This window comes from Chelonia mydas, chromosome 2, assembly GCF_015237465.2.
Source record: "Chelonia mydas isolate rCheMyd1 chromosome 2, rCheMyd1.pri.v2, whole genome shotgun sequence".
Taxonomy (NCBI): Eukaryota; Metazoa; Chordata; order Testudines; family Cheloniidae; genus Chelonia; species Chelonia mydas.
Genome location: NC_057850.1, coordinates 31,637,473 through 31,658,680, shown reverse-complemented (window position 1 = coordinate 31,658,680; position 21,208 = coordinate 31,637,473). Strand labels below are relative to the sequence as shown.

General features: G+C 44.2%; 1 protein-coding gene across 2 annotated transcripts in view; it reads right to left on the bottom strand.

Moving 5' to 3' along the window:
• NUDCD1 (NudC domain containing 1) overlaps window positions 1-21,208 on the bottom strand; it is a 144,834-nt gene that overhangs the window by 85,778 nt on the left and 37,848 nt on the right. The window contains exons 2-3 of one of the 2 annotated variants that reach the window (XM_037892116.2): window positions 7,131-7,316; window positions 6,411-6,646 (exon numbers count right to left, since the gene is read on the bottom strand). In XM_037892116.2, coding sequence (XP_037748044.1) covers window positions 6,411-6,548 — 138 coding nt within the window. In that variant the 5' untranslated portion in view covers window positions 6,549-6,646; window positions 7,131-7,316. The remainder of the gene's footprint in view (window positions 1-6,410; window positions 6,647-7,130; window positions 7,317-21,208) is intronic. The other variant, XM_007065303.4, reaches the window with a different exon arrangement.

The window sequence follows — 21,208 nt, the reverse complement described above, 5'->3', positions numbered from 1 at the left end:
GCTGCTACTCTGAAAAGGGAATAACGTCATTATAATATGCTTAGACTTCTGTAAATCATTTGCCTTGGTACTGCACAACGACATTTTGATTAAGAAATATCCAGAGCAATACAAATCCAACATGGCACACATTAAAAAATTTAAAATTGCCTGATGTGTCTCACAATGTAATTGTAAATGGGGAACCATAAGAACAGACATACTGGGTCAGACTAAAGGTCATCTAGCCCAGTATCCTGTCTTCCAATAGTGGCCAATGCCAGATGCGTCAGAGGAATGAACAGAACAGGTAATCATCAAGTGACCCATCCCCCGTGGTCAATTCAGCTTCAACAGAGATTAGGGATGCCATCCCTGCCCATCCTGGCTAATAGCCATTGATGGACCGATCCTCCATGAATTTAATCTAGTTCTTTTTTGAACCCTGTTATAGTCTTGGCCTTCACAACATCCTCTGGCAAAGAGTTCCACAGGTTGACTGTGCGTTGTGTGAAGAAATACTTCCTTTTGTTTGTTTTAAACCTGCTGCCTATCATCACTGAGTGGGTAGATTTCTGATTCTTTCTGGCTTTATAACCAATCTGTGCATCAGAGCTCACATTCAAATGGTGGCTTTTCATTGGAACTGTGCTCTCTAGCCGTGGTAAAGAGCTCTAAAAAGGCACAGGAAAAATGGATCCTCACACACTTTTTTGAGGTAATCACAAGAGAAGGTTACAGCAATTTCTCAATTCACTCAATCCTCACTATCTGGTTCTGCTGGGTTTGCACATTGTTAGCATCAACGGCATTCAGCATAAGCCACACTCATAAGATTTTGTTGCCATGGAAAAATCTATGTTGCCAAGAAAAGGTCAACAGCCTAATATGTTTTCTTTCTTACTTGAGACACGGCTCATCCACAAATGAATCAACTGGCCCAATCCTTTTCTTCATCCAGAAATCTTCCTTTTTGGATATTTCACAAGCTTTAAGAAGTTCCAATTCATCCTCAGATCTTTCAATGTTAGACAGGTCTGATATTGATTCAAATCACATTTTTTACTTCTGACTGAAGCATTTCCATTTTTGTCCACATTTTAGTGGAATGAAATTTTGCTTTGACTTTGTCCTCCTCTGACAGTAGTAGCTGATATCTAGGATCAAGCTATATACATAAGAGAAAGATATAATTTTCAAAAACAGATTTTTTTTCTTCATTTTTTCATTGAAGCCAGTAACGATTCAGTAAAAGGAAAAGAGACTTTTGATACTTCCAGTAGAAATTCTAACCAAGCACCTTAAGTCACCCATGGTCAGTTGTTCATATTGAAGAATCTTTGTCATCACTTTAGCAGGCTTCAATGCAATTGTGATGCCTTCAATGGCACTCCATTCTTTTTTTGTCATATAAAGCTCATGGTTTGATGTGGCCAGGTCCTGTCAGAAATCCCAGAGCTCCAAGAGTCACTCAAGTCATAAATTGAGCGCCACCTGGTAGGACAATCTAAGAGTGAGCTTTTTATTTGAATTTTCTGATCACTACCAATATTGTTTGGTTTCTCAGTTTTGTTGTTTGGTTGGTTGTTTTTTGTTTTTTTAAACACAGACATATTGAGCTTTATGAATAAGGTCAGATTGTATATTCCTTGAATTAGTCTTCAACTGCAAGATGTAGTGTATGGGCAGGACAGTAAACTCCCTTCAATCTTACACCCATGGCCTCAGCAGATATATTAAGTACAGCTTCTTCAACCATATGAATCAAATCATTCTGATCTGGTCCATATCTTCTTTAACATCTTCCTAAAAGAGTAAACTTTGTTTGTTCTTCATTCTGAATTTGTTATTCTGTTTTTCCAGTTTCCTGGTCATCAGTCATTATCTTCACCGCTTTCATATTTTTATATATATATTATTATATTATAAATTTTACATGGCTTGGGGTGATTTCATACATACCAACCACTTTAACAATCATAGATTTTTAAATATTCAGAGATGTGTCTTTCTTTGACCTCTTTCAATGCTATGGTCCAAAGAACAAATTGTTCCGCAATAATGTATCAAATGTTAATCCCTAAAAGGGATCAGCCAAATTGTGTGGCACAATACACTTTCAATTAAATTAATCATCCCTTGATTTCTTTTTTGATCCCCTCCGGAATGGTTGGTGCTACAGTGGCAATTTTGTCTCGTACACATTCACCGTTCCGTTTAAGTTTCCTCCCCAGGCCTTCCAGTAAACGGTCAACAATTTTGCAAAATCCTGAATCCTCCATTAGTTTAAATGGTCTTCCATTTACAGTGATTAATTCTAGGCAAGCATCCAGTAAAGTAGGTTCATCAATAGTTATTGTAGTTGCCTTAGTTGTGAACACGGAGTCCAAAATACTTTGTGTTTAGTAGACTTCTTGATGTGGGTTCACCAGAATTGCATGCATGTTGTCGTCATTTATTATTTTTAGTCTGTAATATTTTTTCTAAAGCAAATGCAACACACTCCTCTGAGTGTGCCTTTCCAGGTTGGCAGCATAGTTGAATGGCACTCCAGTTTCCCAATTTGACAAACACATTTTTTTTAAAAACACTGTCATATTTGAAGAGCTCTCTTACATGATTAATTCTCAGTTGTTGTACTAAACTATATGATATATTTTTTTAAATAAACGAATGGCAACAGTGCAGCCCAGTTGCATATTTCCAGTATCTAATCAAGTATGGTTGTGTTTTAGCAAAGTAGCGGCAAGAAGTCTGAGAAGTAGTTCAGAAGGGGGTGATCTTGTGTCACTAACTATCCATGCAAGGTAATTTAACTTGCAAACTTTCACAGAGCTTGTTCTGACTCTGGATTCCTCCTTTCCAAATTCCAAGCTGCTTCTCAGATTATGTGTCCTTACTCCAGAGGTGCACAAAAGTTGTTGTACCATCTGGCTCCCATTACGAAGCTCAGGGCTGCCAGGGAGGAGCGAGTGACCACTATTGCGGCTTCCCTTTCTTTCCCCTCAGAAGTCATTTTTCTGTGGGGAAGCAAAGAAATCTGAGGATGATATGAATTCTGTGCCTGCACAGTGGCACAAAATACCCTCAGGAGTAATTGATCAGAGGTGAAATACTTGCTGAGACTGTCTACAAGCGCATGCTAAGCACCTGGAAAGGAACGTTGCAGAGACCATGACGTAGTTCCAGATACTCTAGTTCCAGCTGACCGCCTCTATGCACAGCAGAAGGGATTTTGTCCCCATATGGTTATATTGAAGACTGCTGTAATGTCTGAAATTACCTGGACATGTCGGGATTTTATGAGTGGCAAGAGTATACTGCAGGCCCATCTGACCACCACTCATTCCAGGAGATTGATATGCATTCTGGCTTCTCAAGGTGTCTATATGCGTTGTTCTGTGTGAACGCCCATGTGGGTTCCCCAGCCTACGAGGGATGCATCTGTGATCACCACCGCATTGGGTGTGGAGGTAGGATGCCAATGCCCCTATAAAGTCTATGATCTGCGGAGCATTCAGAGTAGACTTTTCCATGTTTATGCAGATACCCAAGAATGCTAGGAGGCAGAGAAAGATAAGGTTGCTGACTAAACCTCCAGACAGGATCCACCTGTTAAAAACAAGTTGTCCAAGTATGGGAAGGTGGCATAGCCCATTCATCTAATCTGTACAGACACCACTGTGAAGACCTTTGTAAAGACCCTGGATGCAACTGCCAGACCAAATGGGAGTATCCTAAACTGGTAAAGTTCCTATTCTACCAGAAACCTGAGAAACCTTCTGTGGGATGGGTGAATGTCTGCACAAAAGTAAGCCTCTTTTGTGTTGAGAGCTGCAGACTCTCTTTTTCCAAGGAGGAAGTTATTGATGTCAATGTAACCATGCAAAATTTTAATCTGCAAATAAAAATATTTAGTTGGTATAGGTAAAGAATGGGCCTCCAGCCTCCCTTTTTCTTGGGAACTATGAAATAGTTGGAATAGAACTCTTTCCCTTGTTGCTGAGGTGGCACTAACTCCACAGTTCCTCACTTGAGAAGAGATTCCACTTCTGGTTAGAGGATCTCCTTGTGAGTGGTCTCTGAAGGGAGCTCAGAAATGGGGTTTTGGAGGAGGTGGAGAAAAACTTGACAGCATAGCCAAAGTGGAAGATATCTAGTACACACTTGTCCATTGTTGTAGCTCCCCAGTTGTAGGCAAAGTACACTTGTTGGCCACCAAAGCTGACTTTGGAAACTGGTGGGGATCACATCCTTGCAATGGTGTGCAACTCCCAAGCGTCCTGTCACAAGTAACTTTTAGCCAGTAGATGAGGTTGCAAGAAGGATAGCTATCTTCAAGAAGGATGGGGCTTCTGACATGTTCTCTACCTCGTGGGAACACCCTACACCCCCATGTTCATCCTTATAATATGATTGTGTGATATCTAATGCAAAGTTTGTCATGTCGGGTGTCTTCGGAAGGCCCATGATGTACTGAGCATTGTTGTTATGATAACGTTATAGTAATGTTATAGGTTGTAATTTCATATATATAGTTATGAGGCTGAAAATGTGTCCTCATGGCTTAAAGCAAGCCCAGGCAAAAACTCTCTAAGAGCAGAGTGGCAGTTCACACCTCATTAAGGCAGGGATGGGACAAACCCAGCCCAGCATCACAGGAGCAAAGGACACTGGCCTAGCAACAACAAAGGATCTGTTGGACTCTCGAGTGAGTCACCTCCCCATTCCTTTGGTCAGTTTGGGACTGTGATGAGGTAATGCTCACCTGACTCTGAAAGGGTGAGGGGACAAAGTCAAGAGGGAAGAAAGAACACGATAAAAGTGAGAGACACTTGCCGTGCTCTTCCTCTCTTCCACCTCCATCTACAGACATCACCACCAAGTGACTGAAGTGCTGATCAAATGGGAGAGCCTGGCAGAAGAGCAACCAGTCAGCCTGTAGTGAGAAGCATCTAAGTTTGTACGAGCACCGAAAGTGTTAAGATCAGCTTAGAATGCGTTTTGCATTTATTTCATTGTGACTAAATCTGACTTATGTTTTGACTTATAATCACTTACAATCTATCTTTTTCGTTAATAAATCTGTTTGTTTATTCTACCTGAAACAGTGCGTTTGGTTTGAAGCGTGTCAGACACACCCCTTGGGATAACAAGCCTGGTACATATCAATTTGTTGAACTGAAACTCATATAAGCTTGCAGCATCCAGCAGGCATAACTGGACATTGCTAGGGTTGTGTCTGGGACCAGAGATGTTGGCTAGTGTCATTAAGTTGCACAATCCAAGGAGCAGCTTACATGCCAGAGGCTGTGCGTTAACAGCTCAGGATTGAGGGTTCGCACAGGAGAGCAGGGTAAGGCTGGCTCCCAGAGTCAAGGATTGGAGTGACCTAGCAGATCACCGGTCCAGATAACACCAGAGGGGAACATCACAGCTGCATACCTTGGTCTCTGCACTGTTTGGTGCTTATGGGGCAGTTTAAATGATTGTTGGTGGTAGAAAGGCTATGGAAGAGGCTGTGGCTTATATATCTGTTCATGGTGCTTCCTCTTTGGGGCTGGAGTATAAATGCCCAAGGTGTGGAGGAATGTCCTGGAAACTTAACGAGTGCAAAAGTTAGCTTGTTTTCTTGTTAAAGAGATTGGTTTCACCGAAGTGCAAATCCTCAGTAGTGTTCTGTACCTTCCTGGGAAACTGAAGAGGGAAGCAGTGACTCTTGATGCATTACTGCTGCGGTCACTATAGATCAGCATGCAGTGAGGTTTATCTGCAAGTCTACCTTCCTCAACAAGGGCTGGGAATTAAATTCCCCCAGCAGGACAGGACCCATTATTGAACTTCAAATAGTTCATAAAATTGTATTTTGCTTACATAGCCTGGTAGTTAAAGACTCTGAACTGGAAGCTGGTGAATGTGAATATCTTCTTCCCCAGAAGATCAAGGTATTTAGCTCCCTTGTCTGCGGGGGTGGTCTTAGGACATTGCTGCCTGGATCCCTCTGTGGCTGCTTGTACTACTCGTGAGTTGGGGAGGGCAGGGTGGGTGAACAAGAATTCTGCCCCTTTTGCAGGCACAAAGTTGCACTTCTCAGCCCTTTTAGAGGTAGGGGCACATGTTGCCAATGTATGCCATACCACTTTAGCTAGTACCATAATGGCCTCATTCACTGGAAGAAGTACCCAAAATTGTTCAGTGCGCTGCAGGACATCCAATTCTTCTAATAGAATCTGAAGTTTTACCATTACCCTCTGCAACAGTTCTTGATACTGGTACTCCAACTGGTGCTCTAAAAGGAAGAACCTGCTATGGGATAAAAACAGCGTGCTGACAAAACACTGCTAGCTCTTCTCTCCCTGCCCGTGGGGCCTCCCCGCCACACAGGCATCCTGACCCTAGAGGCTTCCTCCCAGGCCTTGGTCTTGACTTACTGGGAATTCAGCCTGCATGTCCTTGCCAACGAAAGCCAGGCGGGGGGGACACCAGCCAGTGTGACAGACATCTTTTGGTGGAGTCTTCAGGAAACAGGTAAGAAAGCTGCAGGAGGAGCTGGATAGTCTGTGTAGCATCAGGGAATGCAAGGACTTTATCAACTGGACACAGGATGCCAACCAACTACAGATCTGCTCAGGGTCTAACCTCCCCAAATGGGTGTCCACAGGCCGCCCTTGAAAGAAGGTTAAGGTATAACTTTATCATAGTTCATAATTTATAAGTACCTATATGGGGAACAAAAAAAAATTGATAATGGACTTTTTAATTGCACAGATAAAAAGTGTAACACGATCCAATGGCTAGATATTGAAGCTAGACAAATTCAGAATGGAAGTAATGCACAAATTTTTAACAGTGAGTAATTTACTACTGAAACAACTTACTGCGGGTTGTGGTGGATTCTCCAAAACTGGCAATTTTTAAAACAAAATTGGATGTTTTTCTAAAATACATGCTCTAGTTCAAACAGGAACTAACTCAGGCAACTTCTGTGGGCTGTATTATGCAGGTAGTCAGACTAGATGACAGTGGTCCCTTCTGAGCTTATAAATGTATGAACTACTCTGAAAAGTGTGCAGCCCTTTGCAAGATTGAATCCTAAAACAGGAATACTATGAGAACGACACTTATAAAACTAATATTTTAGCAAAACTTACCTCCCACTTTTCAGATGCAGCATCTCCACGTTTGCCCGTTTTAATAAGATACAATCTTCCTGTTCCATCTGAAATGGTAACCCAGGTAGAAGACGAAAAGTGTATTGATGCACAAAGGCGATTATCACAAGCTGTCAAGTCTGTAGGTAGCCTGAATACTTCTCTTGGCTTTCGAAGGGCAGTGTCCTATAAGCAAAAAGCAATGAGATGTTGGCAGAATTAGATATGAATAAAGCACTTCATGAATAGCTGTTTTATTACACCCAATTTTATTACACCTGTTGACCAGCTTCTCTACTAAAAACCACTGATAAATCAAAATATATCCACATTTCAAATTTAACTGCATGGTACAGAACAAGCTAATTCTATTTTATAGCTAGCTCTTACATCTGTCGCCACGAAAATGCTAAATATTTTATATTAAACATTATCTTTCATCTTAAAGCACTTTACAAACTGAAATAGACATATAGTACAAACACGGGAACACTTCATCTAAGATGAAGCCATTTCCATGTTTCAGCTCTCAGTAACATTAGACTGTTTAGGACTGAACTGACCACCACCACATTTACCTAAAGCTGCAGAAACATTTTAGTTAGAATATAACAGCCCAAGTTGGAATTTAACCAGAAGTGTGAAAGTTAACATCTCTATTCTCATAAGAAGTGCTAGGGGATAGAATCACAGAAATATTGAAGTTATCAAGTCTAGTCCTCTGTGCTGATACTTAATGATCAAGAAGGGATCAGACTTCAAATGAGTCCCAAAAATCTCCTTTACGTGCAGACCTAACAAACAGAGTGGACGTAGCTGTTCCAAATATTATACAGTACTATCAAGCCTGCCTGCTCAAAGCAACAGTGAATTGTGGGTACTCTACTTCATCCAGACACTAGGTCTTTATTGAAAGAAAAATAATTGGAACTGTAAATACTGAAAGGTTACTCTGGATTAATATTGGCTATATAGCTGTATTTCAAGTGTGTTTGTTCCCAGGGTAACACCCAAGGTAGTTTACATCCAGTCTAGTGAATGGACTACTCAAGCTTCATGACCCAATAAAGACCCTTAGCCCTAGTTTACACTACGAGTTTAGGTTGAATTTAGCAGCGTTAGGTCGATTTAACCCTGCACCTGTCCACGTGACCAAGACTGTTTTGTCGACTTAAAGGGCTCTTAAAATCAATTTCCTTACTCCTCTCTGGAGAGGGGAGTAGCGCTAAAATTGACCTCGCTGGGTCAAATTTGGGGTAGTGCGGATGCAATTCGATGGTATTGGCCTCCGGGAGCTATTCCAGAGTGCTCCATTGTGAACATTCTGGACAGCACTCTCAAATAAGATGCACTGGCCAGGTAGACAGGAAAAGCCCCGGGAACTTTTGAATTTCATTTCCTGTTTGGCCCGCGTGACGAGCTGATCCGCACAGGTGACCATGCAGAGCTCATCAGCACAGGTGACCATGTAGTCCCAGAATCGCAAAAGAGCTCCAGCATGGACCGAATGGGAGACACTGGATCTGATCACTGTATGGGGAAAAGAATCCATGCAGGCAGAACTCCCTTCCAAAAGATGAAATGCCAATATATTTGCCAAAATCTCCAAGGGCAAGATGGACAGAGGCTACAACAGGGACATATATCAGTGCCGCATGAAAGTTAAGGAGCTGAGGCAAGCCTACCAAAAAACAAAGGATGCAAACGGTCGCTCGGGGTCAGAGCCCCATACATGCCGCTTCTATGATAAGCTGCATGGAATTCTAGGGAGCGCTCCTACCACTACCCCACCACTGTCCGTGGACACGTGCAGGGGGAGAGTCTCATGCAACAGGGATGAGGATTTTGTGGATGAGGAAGATGAGAATAGCGCACAGCAGGCAAGCGGAGAATCCCTTCTCCCCGGCAGCCAGGAACTGTTCATCACCCTGGAGCCAATACCCTCCCAACCCTCCCAAGGCAGGTTCCCGGACCATGAAGCCAGAGAAGGCACCTCTGGTGAGTGTATCTTTGTAAATATAATATAGGGTTTAAAAGCAAGCGTGTTTAATGATTAAATTTGCCCTCAAGACTCGGGATGCATTCGCGGCCAATATAACTACTGGAAAAGTCTGTTAACGTGTCTGGGGGTGGAGCGGAAATCCTCCAGGGACATCTCCATGAAGCTCTCCTGGAGGTACTTTAAAAGCCTTTGCAGAAGGTTTCTGGGGAGGTCAGCCTTATTCCGTCCTCCATGGTACGACACTTTTACCACGCCAAGCCAGTAGCAAGTAGTCTAAAATCATTGCAGAAAAAAGCATTGCAGCGAATGGGCCCGGGCTTTGGTGGCATTCAAGCAACATCCATTATTTATCTCTTTGTGTTCACCTCAGGAGAGAGATATCATTCATGGTCACCTGGTTCAAATACGGGAAATTTGTTTAAGGTGACATTCAGAGGTGCCCGTTGCTGCTAGGCTGTTTGCCTTTGGCTGAAAAGAAATCATCCCCGCTGTTAGCCACGCTAAGGGGGGGAGGCCCGTTCATGCTGAGCTGTTTGTATGTGTCTGACAGGGATCTTCCCTGATACCAGCCATGTGGGGGGTGGGCGGGGGTTGTGCTGCACATTCACCCTAAAACCGCAGCCCCTCTTTTTAAATGGCCAACCCAACAGGCTTTGATTAGTATGGGAAAGGAGGGTGTTGCTGTTTGAAACCGTTCCCACATGTTATGAAGGTTGAAGAAGCTGAAACCCTTTGCCTTACCATGGCTGCCTGTAAGCCGAATTCTGTTGCCCAGCCGAGCAACCAAACCGGGAGGCACCCAATGTAAGAGGTAAAATGAGACCTTGTCCCAAAAGCACATGTGCTATGTAATGTGAATCGCTTGATTCAGTGTGAAATAGTCTTCCCTTTGTTCTCTAAAATGTATCTTTTTAAATTCTACTCTCTCTTTTTTTCCTCCTGCAGCTGCAAATGTTTCTACACTCCCCCTATCATCTCCGTCCCAGAGTCTAGTGCAGATTAGAAGGTGAAAAAAAATGCACTCACGATGAAATGTTCTCAGAGCTCATGCAGTCCTCCCGCACTGAAAGAGCTCAGCAGAATGCATGGAGGCAAACAATGGCAGAGACCAGGAAAGTGTTAAATGAATGCGATGAGAGGAGGGAGGAGTGCGATGAGAGGAGGGAAGATGCAATGCTGAGTCTAATGGGGGAGCAAACTGACATGCTCAGGCATCTGGTGGAGCTGCAGGAAAGGCAGCAGAAGCACAGACCGCCACTGCAGCTCCTGTATAACTGCCTGCCCTCCTCCCCAAGTTCCATATCCTCCTCACCCAGATGCCCAAGAACGCGGAGGGGTGGGGGGGTGGGAGGGGGGAGGAGAGGGTACTGGGACAGGGAGAGGCTACGGGCACCCAGACGCTCCACCCCAGAAGATTGCACAAGCAACAGAAGGCTGGCATTCAATAAGTTTTGAACTATAGTGTGGCCTTGTCATTATAGAATATCAGGGTTGGAAGGGACCTCAGGAGGTCATCTAGTCCAACCCCCTGCTCAAAGCAGGACCGATCCCCAATTAAATCATCCCAGCCAGGGCTTTGTCAAGCCTGACCTTCCCTCCTCCCCTCATCCACCACCCCACCCAGTGCGTCCCTCCTCACCTACCCCTCCCAGGCTACCTTGCGACTTTTCCCCCTATTTGTGTGATGAATTAATAAAGAATGCATGATTTTGAAACAATAATGACTTTATTGCCTCTGAAAGCGGTGATCGGGGGGTGGGGGGGGGAAGGAGGTCGGTTGGGTTACAGGGAAGGAGAGTCAACCAAGGAGGCAGGTTTTCATTACGGAGAAACAAACAGAACTGTGTCACACCATAGCCTGGCCAGTCATGAAACTGGTTTTCAAAGCTTCTCTGATGCGCACTGTGCCCTCCTGTGCTCTTCTAACCGCCCTGGTGTCTGGCTGTGGGTAACCAGAGGCCAGGCGATTTGCCTCAACCTCCCACCCCACCATAAACATCTACCCCTTACTCGCACAGATATTGTGGAGCACACAGCAAGCAGCAATAACAATGGGAATATTGGTTTCGCTGGGGTCTAACCTAGTCAGTAAACTGTGCCAGCGAGCTTTTAAACACCCAAATGTACATTCTACCACCATTCTGCACTTGCTCAGTCTATAGTCGAACTGCTCCTGACTACTGTCCAGGGTGCCTGTGTATGGCTTCATAAGCCATGGCATTAAGGGGTAGGCTGGGTCACCAAGGGTAACAATAGGCATTTCAACATCCCCAACGGTAATCTTCTGGTTTGGGAAGTAAGTTCCTTCCTGCAGCTGTTCAAACAGACCACAGTTCCCGAAGATGCGAGCGTCATGCACCTTTCCCAGCCATCCCACGTTGACATCGGTGAAACGTCTCTTGTGATCCACCAGTGCTTGCAGCACCATTGAAAAGTACCCCTTGAGGTTTACATACTGGCTGCCAAGGTGGTCTGTTCCCAAGATAGGGATATGTGTTCCGTCTATCGCCCCACCACAGTTAGGGAACCCCATTGCAGCACAGCCATCCACTATGACCTGCACATTTCCCAGAGTCACTACCCTTGATAGCAGCACCTTACTGATTGTGTTGGCTACTTGGATCACAGCAGCCCCCACAGTAGATTTACCCTCTCCAAATACTGCAGGATAACGCATGAGGTGTTTGCAATGCTCACAATAGCAGCAGTGAACTGAGCGGGCTCCATGCTTGCTGTGGTATGGCATCCGTAGGAGAGCAGAGTTGCAGCGGAAGCACAGGATGACAACCGATGCCACGAGAATAGATATTTATACAGAACGACGAGAGGACTTGGGAGGTGGATTCATGGCACCAGGAGAGCAGAGTTGCAGCGGAAGCGGTGGAGGACGACGGTTAGCACCGCGCACGTTTCCCAAGGAAGAACACAAGCACATGACAGACAACATGGAGAAATTAGCTATTGAGACAAGAGCAGCAGAGCAGAGTTGCTGCAGAAGCGGTGGAGGACGACAGTTAGCAGTCCTACTGCACCGTCTGCTGACAGCAGTATGGTGTCTGCATGGGAAAAAAAGGCGCAAAACAATTATCTGCCGTTGCTTTCATGGAGGGAGGGGCAACTGATGATATGTACCCAAAACCATGCACGACAATGTCTTTGTCCCATCAGGCACTGGGAGATCAACCCAGAATTCCAATGGGCAGCGGAGACTGTGGGAACTGTGTGATAGCTACCCACAGTGCAACACTCCAAAAGTCGATGCTAGCCACAGTACTGTGGACGCACTCCGCTGACTTAATGCACTTAGTGTGGACATATGCAATCGACTGTATAAAATTGATTTCTAAAAATAGACTGCTATAAGATCGACCTAATTTCGTAGTGTAGACATACCCTTAGCTCTCACAATGGGCCATAGAAGAGACTCATTTCGCCCAGATGTCTCTTCCTGCAGCCTCCTCAGATTGGCAGCAGTGTGATTATTGGTTAAGATCTCAAGTCATATATTACCTGGTTACATGACTGATCTCTTCAGATTAGAAGGATCCTATATGTGATTAAATTGGTTTTCAAAAACTACTCCTCCTTCATTGCCTGTTTTTGCCTACACTGGTCTACTTGTCTACTAGAATACCACTGCCTCAGTTGAAACTCAGGTCAAAACTTTGCTCTTTTGGTGGATGGTTTATACAGCAATTTCAACACTGCCTTGGAATCTTTTAACCTATGTAATGTTTCATCAGTCTTCAGGACACTAAAGCACAGCCTTTGAAGGGGAGATCTTCAATATCTTTTGTACTTCCACAGGAATCCCCAATTGGTGCCACAACAAGCAGCTCATGGTTACTGCCATCACTGACTTTGGTAGTTGAGTCTATAACATCCAGGTAAGTCTGCAGAGCATACTTTAGAACCCATCAACCCTTCACCAGGAGGAATTGGAACTCGCCTCTGAAGTCTTCAGGCAGTTTACTGATGAACCTGGACATAGCATCCTACTTATAACGGGTCAAAGGACCTGATGGTGAGTTATGCAGAGCTATAAACCTTCAGCTTAATAAACCTTTCTACCAAAAATATTTAACTTGTTTGCATTCTTTTCTTTCGGGTGTAGCTTTTGCTCTATCTTCGCAAAGTCTTTCATTTACTGCTAACAATCCCAGGAGCCTGGTGGGGTTCTGACAGAACTGTTTGAACCCATGTAATGGAACCTAGTACTTGTATTCTGTACACTTCGCCACAGGCACAATAGATGATGGAATTTCCCATAAGGCTTTAATAGGTTACATAATTGACTTATTTATAGGGAGGACAACTTTCCCTCTTGAGGCAGGGGGTAAAATGTCTGAGTTTGTGAGGTTTTTCTCCTCCACAAGCTCCATTTGTATACCAAGGGACATAGCCATCCTTTTCAGGAGTTTTTACAGGACTTAAAATCATTAGGTGTGTTTGGTACCAGAGCCTCGAATGGTGACAAGGATGAAGCATTCAGAGGCAGCAGGCTAGGACCATCCTGAAGATGGTCTTTAACTGTCAATGTAGAAGACATAGCTAATACAGGCAGTGGGCAGACCTGGTCTTTGGTGCCCAGCAGAAGCTCGTTACCAACACCAAGTGGTCTGTCATTATCATCTGGTGAAATCTCCATCTTTGACGGGCATATTTCTATAATGCACTGGTTGCTCAGTACTGACTTTGAACAGTCCATTGGTATCAGATGGGGAAACTTCCCTTCTTCGGGATGTCTTTCAGAAGTGCAGCAGAGACAAGGACCTGGACATTGATGGCATCTCCAGAAAGGCCAATGGTGTGGCTGGTATTTCATTAGCTGTGTGAGTGACTGTCTGAACAGGCAGTAAAGGGACTGTCCAAAGATTTTCAAGCATCTGTGTCTCTGGCCTTCCCTTGTTGTATTTTCTCAGCTCCAGAGTTAGCAGGAGGAAGTCTGAATTGATTTGGAATGAACAATGGCTCAGAGATGAGAAGGTAATTCTACCCAACCTTGACCTGAATATTAATTATATTGAAACAGTAGAACTTTGGAAGTCTAATTCTGTAATACCACGTGCCTGGAAGTGCGATGGCAAGATTAGAAAATGCACGAGCAATTGACTGGGCTTCTTCACACCTTAGATCTTGCTAAATGTTTGACTACATGACAAAATCACCACACAGCTAGGCACAACCAGCAACTTTGATTTGAAACAGAACGAAGGGCTGGGATAGCTGACTAAAACAAAGTACTTTGGCAGTTTTGTGTGAAGAAGTTTGTCACAGCCTCTGACTCTAACCAGTACAGTTTTCCAGCATTTTGTACATTTAAAATAATACTAACAGGAAGCATCTATGTTGTTTATGACAATTAAATTAGGAAGTTATTATGGTTGCACATTATACTGTGCCTGGTTTTAAAAATTGGTGAGAACTAGTTTATTGACAAATGGGGGTGGGGGAGGGGAGGACTGTATACTCCATCAGTATACAGAATTTGAGAAGACTCTTAGCATAATAGGAAATCGCAATGAGTAAATTTCTAAAAATCTTGAGAAATTATAAAATTGGCTCTTGTTGCCTCACAGTGCAGCCATCGCTTTACAACAATTGACCATGTGGTACGAGGTGCTATACCACATGCAACCACTGGCCCTCTAGCCTAATATCCTGCTTCTGCCAGTGCATGAAATAATACACAATGTACCATCAGGCTGCACTGTACTATTTATGGTGGGGTGTTAAGAGCGATTTCCTTCCTTACCCTTGCAAGGAATTAGTTTACACACTGAAGCATAAACAGTTATTAGTGGCTTAGCTTACACTCCTATAGGTCATAAATTTGTCAGCTATTTTAATAAAACTTCCACATACAGTCATTGACTTGCTAACCACCTGGGGAAGGATTTTCCATAGAAGTAGAAAGAGAGTGTCAGGTGAAGGGGGAGAAAGGGACCTGCATGCAGGGAGGAGAGAAGTCTGGCAACAGCAAGCAGAGTTGAGCCACTAAAAGGACCACAAAAGAAATAATGAAGTGAATTTACCCATGACTCAGAATGTCAGTCCCAAGCCAAACTGATCCCTAGTCATGCATATGGACCCATTCATGGGGAGAACTAGCAAACGTTTATTTTTCCTAATGAAGGCCTTATCAATACTGCAGAAATGTGTCATGCTAACTGCCGCTCGGTTCCCCGACACACCTGCAATATACCTCATGTCCACATATAGAGTTACTCCCAACAATACACAGCTGTTCATAGTGCCATTTGGATTAGATTGGCTTCTAACCACCATATAGTTCTCTGCTGTGCCAAATACCAATAATGCAGTGTCATTATGGATGGGTAACGCTGGAATAATAGTACTTATGGTGCAAATAATTTCCCCAGTACTAGCCCATAGTGCACAGGTCACTGATTAACTGGTCTGTCAGGCCCATTTTCTGAACTCCACTGCACAGCGGTCATGGTTTCTAGAAGCTACTTATCTGAGCACATACCACTGCGCACACTGTGTGCTGTTTCCCCAGAAATCAATTTCTTTGGATAGCATGTCTTCGCAGTAGCATTCTTATGACTGTGCTGCCAGCTGATCTGAAGTGGATATGTGGGCACTGATGGCCACTTGGATAGATGAGGCAAGTCAGGCACAGTTGAACTCAGGCATTGAGAATACGTGAATGTATGGCTGGTATAGCACCAGACACCAGTTGTGTCTACACCAGGACTCCAGTCTTTCAACCTGTTCTTGTTAGCACAACTTTGATGAGAGGGGAAATGGTTCCTGGAGGATGCCCTGGATTTTCTGAAGTGGGAAATGCAGGAATCCATTTCACACTCTCAGGACTCTGTAAGCAAGGGTGGTGCAATACCGAGATCAAGACTGTGATTTATGATGGGACATACTGGTGGCAACATCAGGGCCTTCCTGGCTATCAGTATCAGTGGCCATCAGTACCATGGTGATCTTGGAGCTGGCATTAGGGGATCGAGGGAAGCAATATTGAGCTTGAAGTCACAAGTGCCATAACACATACAGATATGGGCACCATGTGCAACTGCCCCAGCAGGACACTGTTGGTCTGGATGATCAGCAAGGGCAGTATCAAGAAGCTCAGAAGATCTTTTGCAGCTGAACAAGCCTCCAGAGTGGTCTGTACTGCAAGGGGTCTCTGCCTTACTGTGAAAAGGGTCGATAGCTCCACTGTTTGTGTCAAGGAAGTAGCTGGCCTAACAGTCTTGGAACAGGTACCAGAGACAACGACTCAGCTCTAAAAGAGTCACCAGAGTCTAAAAGAGTGGTACTGGGAAGCGGCAGGCTGAAGGGTGCTATCTTCGGTATCGGAATGGCTAACTTCTGTAGCAGAGGAGTCCCATACCAAGGATTCTGATGATCTTGAAGCTATCCTCTTTATAAGCTTTGAAGGTCAAGGGTGTTCAAAATGCTTGTGTGTTTTTGAAGACTGTTCCAGTGAGGGGGATCTCCTCTTGTATGTCCATAGATATAAGGCCATAGGACCACTCCTGAAAGGAGTAATTGAGGAACTCCCTTGATCCAACACAAGTGGGTCTGATGCGAAGCAAAAGGGCGACCTCCATGAGGATGTATCTGAGATACTGTTCTCTTTGCTGCTTAGTTCTTGTCTGGAAGCCCTGGAAAATTGGACACCCATCCTGATGTGATCCTCACCCAAGCACTTCAAAACAGCAAGACTGAGGATCACTCATGGACATCAATGTGACACACCTGGAGCAGGGCTTGAAGTTGGAAGGCCTTGTTACAGGCTTCCCAAGTACAGGGCACAGCCCGGACCGCATAAACTATTGACAAAAAAGAGGAAGGGAGGGGAGTGGGACAAAAGGGGAAAAAATGAAAGAGGATCCAAAGGGACCCCAAAAGAAGTGTGGTTAACTATAACCAGATAGACAACTAACTACGAAGGCACTTTCACAGGAGGAATCAAGCTGACATCACTCTCTGAATATCATCCATACCTGTTAGAAGGAACTGAAGGATGGACAGGGCAGCACCGCCATTTATACCCTCGGCTTGGAGTACAAGGGACATAAGGTCGCTGGCATGGCTGCCCCTACTGGTATGGAAAATTCTCCCATACCAGTGCATAAGGTACACATGCATGCGCGCACACGCACGCAGTAATGGACATTTCAACCACTCAAACAAAAGTTTTGTGTTGTTATAATAAAAAGATACAATGGGATTTTATATCTTGATATGTAATACTCTACATTTTATCTGATGCATCTTCTTTTCTTACCAATTGTAAGCATCAAATACAATTGATTTCTTATACATGTAATTACTAACAGGAAAACAAACATTGATCTTCACAAACAGGTGTCCATTTTATGCACAGAAAGCTGAATGCCAATATCTTAAAATTACATATAAAGCCTTGCAACTGCACTGTATAGAAAAATTGCTCATTACCTATTTGAAAGATGAAATATATGTTGCCTTTATTTTTTTAAATTATATTATGCCTATACCCTAGCACCAAGACACCATGGTGATGAGTGCTATTTAGCTATTAGACAAAATACATAGGATTGATGACAGCATACTACATTATTCAATTGTATGGCCAGGCTTTCTGTCAAATACAGTTCAATCTGTGTATCGTCGCACCAATATAAAATATCAAAGAAGCTCTCTTAGACGGTGCCAAAGGTCAGAAGATGTTCTTCCCTTAAAAATCAATTCCATCATCATATCAGCTTCTATTTACCTAAAATCTAAAGGTCTGTTTCATAACCAAGATCTCCAAGGTAACCATGCCTGAATGGTTAGCATTTACTATGGGTAAAGCAACAAACACACTGAATACATTCCTGACTTGCTTCCTGAATCAATTTGCAGTTAGATCAGTATGTCACTCTAACTTTTCAGCTATGAGTGCTATTAATAAACAAGGGAGGCACAGATACTCTAAAGCAGCACACCCAAGCACAATTTTTAGAAACAGAAACATATTCCTTAGGGTACTGCCAGTTTCACTAAGGTAAAAGTATTATTTTATAAGCCAATCGTGAAATCTCCACAGCAGTAGTACTGAATTTTTCTCTTATCTCTCAATGTATGATGCAATAACTTGTTTACACAGATGTACATCTTTTCAACAATCTCTAACCTTGCTAAATTACAGAACTGTCCCACATTCCTCCCATCCACCCCAAATATTAAATCAGCAATTATTTTTTTCTTTGGATTTGCCTACTGGTGTATTATTTTAACATATCGATGGGCAGGCCATGTAACAATTTTAAGATGTTCTTTTGTAAGGCTACAAATATGGTAAGTGTTTATTTTAAATATTTTTCACCCACCAACGTATCAATATTAACAGTTTAGAAAAGGCTCAATAAGGCATCAGTAGTGACATGTGCTATCACATGGGGGCAAGTAGGAAAGGGGCTTCAGTGGAAGCATCTTTTATTCCTAGGATTAAAAGCCAGGGAACGCTCTGAGAGATAACCTGGCCCAAGACCCCTTCACCAGTCTATCGTGCATAGAGACAATTTCTGGGTGCCACATGCTTCCAAGGCCAACTGGGTCTGGGTAGCATTTTTTGGTCATTGCTCCTAGCTCTGGGACTCTTTGGGAGGGCACACTCTCGGGGTCAGATCTGTGGTCTGACACCCTTCCTTGGGATGTAGGGTGCAGTAATGCAACACCTCGTTCACGCTGACGCCTGGGCGTTTCAGCCACTATGCAACAAGCGTTAATCTTCTCGCTGAGGTGGAGTACCAGCAGCACCATAGCCGCGGAGTTAGAGCGCTCTAAGAGCCTTGCCAGTGTGAACGGGGAGTGAGCTAGGGCGCCTGGAGCTGCTTTATTGTACTGTAACTCGCAACTGAAGCCAAGCCCTAAGCAAAAGAATTTCTTAACCACAGTGACTTTGTTAAAGCACTTGAGTGTCACCGACCTTTGAAAACATAAGTCCTGAGACACACAAACCCAGTCTCAGCTCACCCTTTCTGGGATTCTGTGTCAGGATGGGCAGAGTCCACCTGTCCTCTCTCGTGCAAGTCCTGCTCACACATGGTCAATCCCCCTACACATAGCAGAATCCCGCTCTTAAACAGACCTATGTCTTCCCCCTGTGCTCCTAGGACACAGGTGGCCAACCAGCAGCTCCAGAGCTGCATGAGGCTCTTCAGAAGTTAATATACATCTCCTTGCATAGGTGCCGACTCCAGGACTAGAGCCACAGGCGCCAACTTTCCAATGTGCCAGGGGGTGCTCAACCCCCAGTTCTGCCCCAGGTCCTGCCCCCACTCCACCCCTTCCCCCAAGGCTCCTGCCCCTTCCTGCCCCCTTCCCCGAGCGTGCCACGTCCTCGCTCCTCCCCCAGTCTCCCACCCATCTACATGCTCAGTACCCACCAGCAGCCCTAACAGCCCCCACCTCCCTCCCCCAACACCTCCTGCCCTCCAGCGGCCCCGCCAATCAGCGCCTCCCTCTCCCCATGCCTCCCACCCACCGCAATCAGCTGTTTTGCAGCATAGAGGAGACTCTGGGGGGAGGAGCAAGGATGTGGTGCTCGGGGGAAGGAAGAGGCAGGGTGGGGCTGGAGAGTTGTGGGAAGAGGTGGCGTGGGGGCAAAGCCGGGGCAGAGCTGGGGGTCGAGCACCCCCCAGCACTTTGGAAAGTGGGCACCTGTCTCCTTGAATCTTTGCACAAGCTGATGATGAGTAGCTTCCATAGTTGTTATGTCACATCACTCCTGTGACATTACACAACTGCTCACGGTGAGCAGATTACTCAGTTTGGACTCGGAAATGGGAGTGTAAACACTGTTTGTGCTGCTATGGAAATTTTTATCAAAATTTTTCTTACACCATCTAACAATGGAAGGCAGGTGAAAATGGAAAAAAAATACGCAGATGAAAATCGAGGCTTCCAACAGGACTAGGAGAATAAGTACTTTTTTGTTGAACATAATGGTAAGGCCATGTGTCTTCTTTGCCAGACATGTATCTCTCAATTCAAATCTTTAACCTTGCAGCACCATTTCACTTCGAGCCATGTACATATGGATCAAGAATTCCCACAAGGTTCTGAACGCCATACTTTAAAACTGAAAACTTTGAAAAAAACAAACATACGTATGTAGAAGCCCAGTTCTTTACCAGATGTGCAAACAGATTGTAGGCTGTAATGTTAGCCTCCTATTAAGTGGCCTGGCACATAGTCCGTGTGAAAAAGCCACATTCTGAAGGCGAGTTTATAAAAACGTGCCTCACTGATGTGATTTCAATCCTGTCACCAGAGAACGAGAATCTACAAAAGAAAATTTCTGGCCTGCAGCTTTCACACCACACAATAGAACGCCAAATCTGTGACCTGGAAAGTGACATCAAATCACAACTGCACTCAACTTCAGCAGTGTGAATATTTGAGATCGCTTTGGATGAGTCGTGTGATGTATAGGATAAACCTCAATTATCGGTTGACGTTGCACCCCATAATGCTTTATGGGAACATGCCTATGAATGTATACAATGACATAACTGAAATATGTTTTATGCTACATATGCCATGTAACATATCTCTAAATGTTATGATCTACTGAATATATTCATCCTATTTGTATGCATGTATCATTTTTGTATTCAAAGTTATGAATATTGGCTATGTACTTGTTTAATTTTAAGTAGCCTCAGTGAAACAGTTGGTAAGCTTGCTAAAAAAAGATTATTCTCACTAAGTGCCCAATCAAGAAACACTTAAGCCAACAACGAACTTGGGAGATGCCACTCCACATCTGCGCTTTCCCAGGAATGTGGCCTGGCTGGTAAAGAACTCAGTCACGCATAGACATGTGACTCGCCCATGTGACTCCAAAACTCCATCTTGGAGATGAATTCTGGATAGGAGAGAGAAGGGGGACCACCCACAAGAGAAAGTCTATTTAAGCCCCTGTAAACCCCTCCATTTTGTCTTCAGCTGGCTAAAGAGATAGCCTCTCCACCGCCCAAAGGATACCTGAAAGAGACTGGAACAAAGGACAGTAACCACAGGGGTGGGAGTGATTGCTGGACCCAGACTAGAAGGAGGC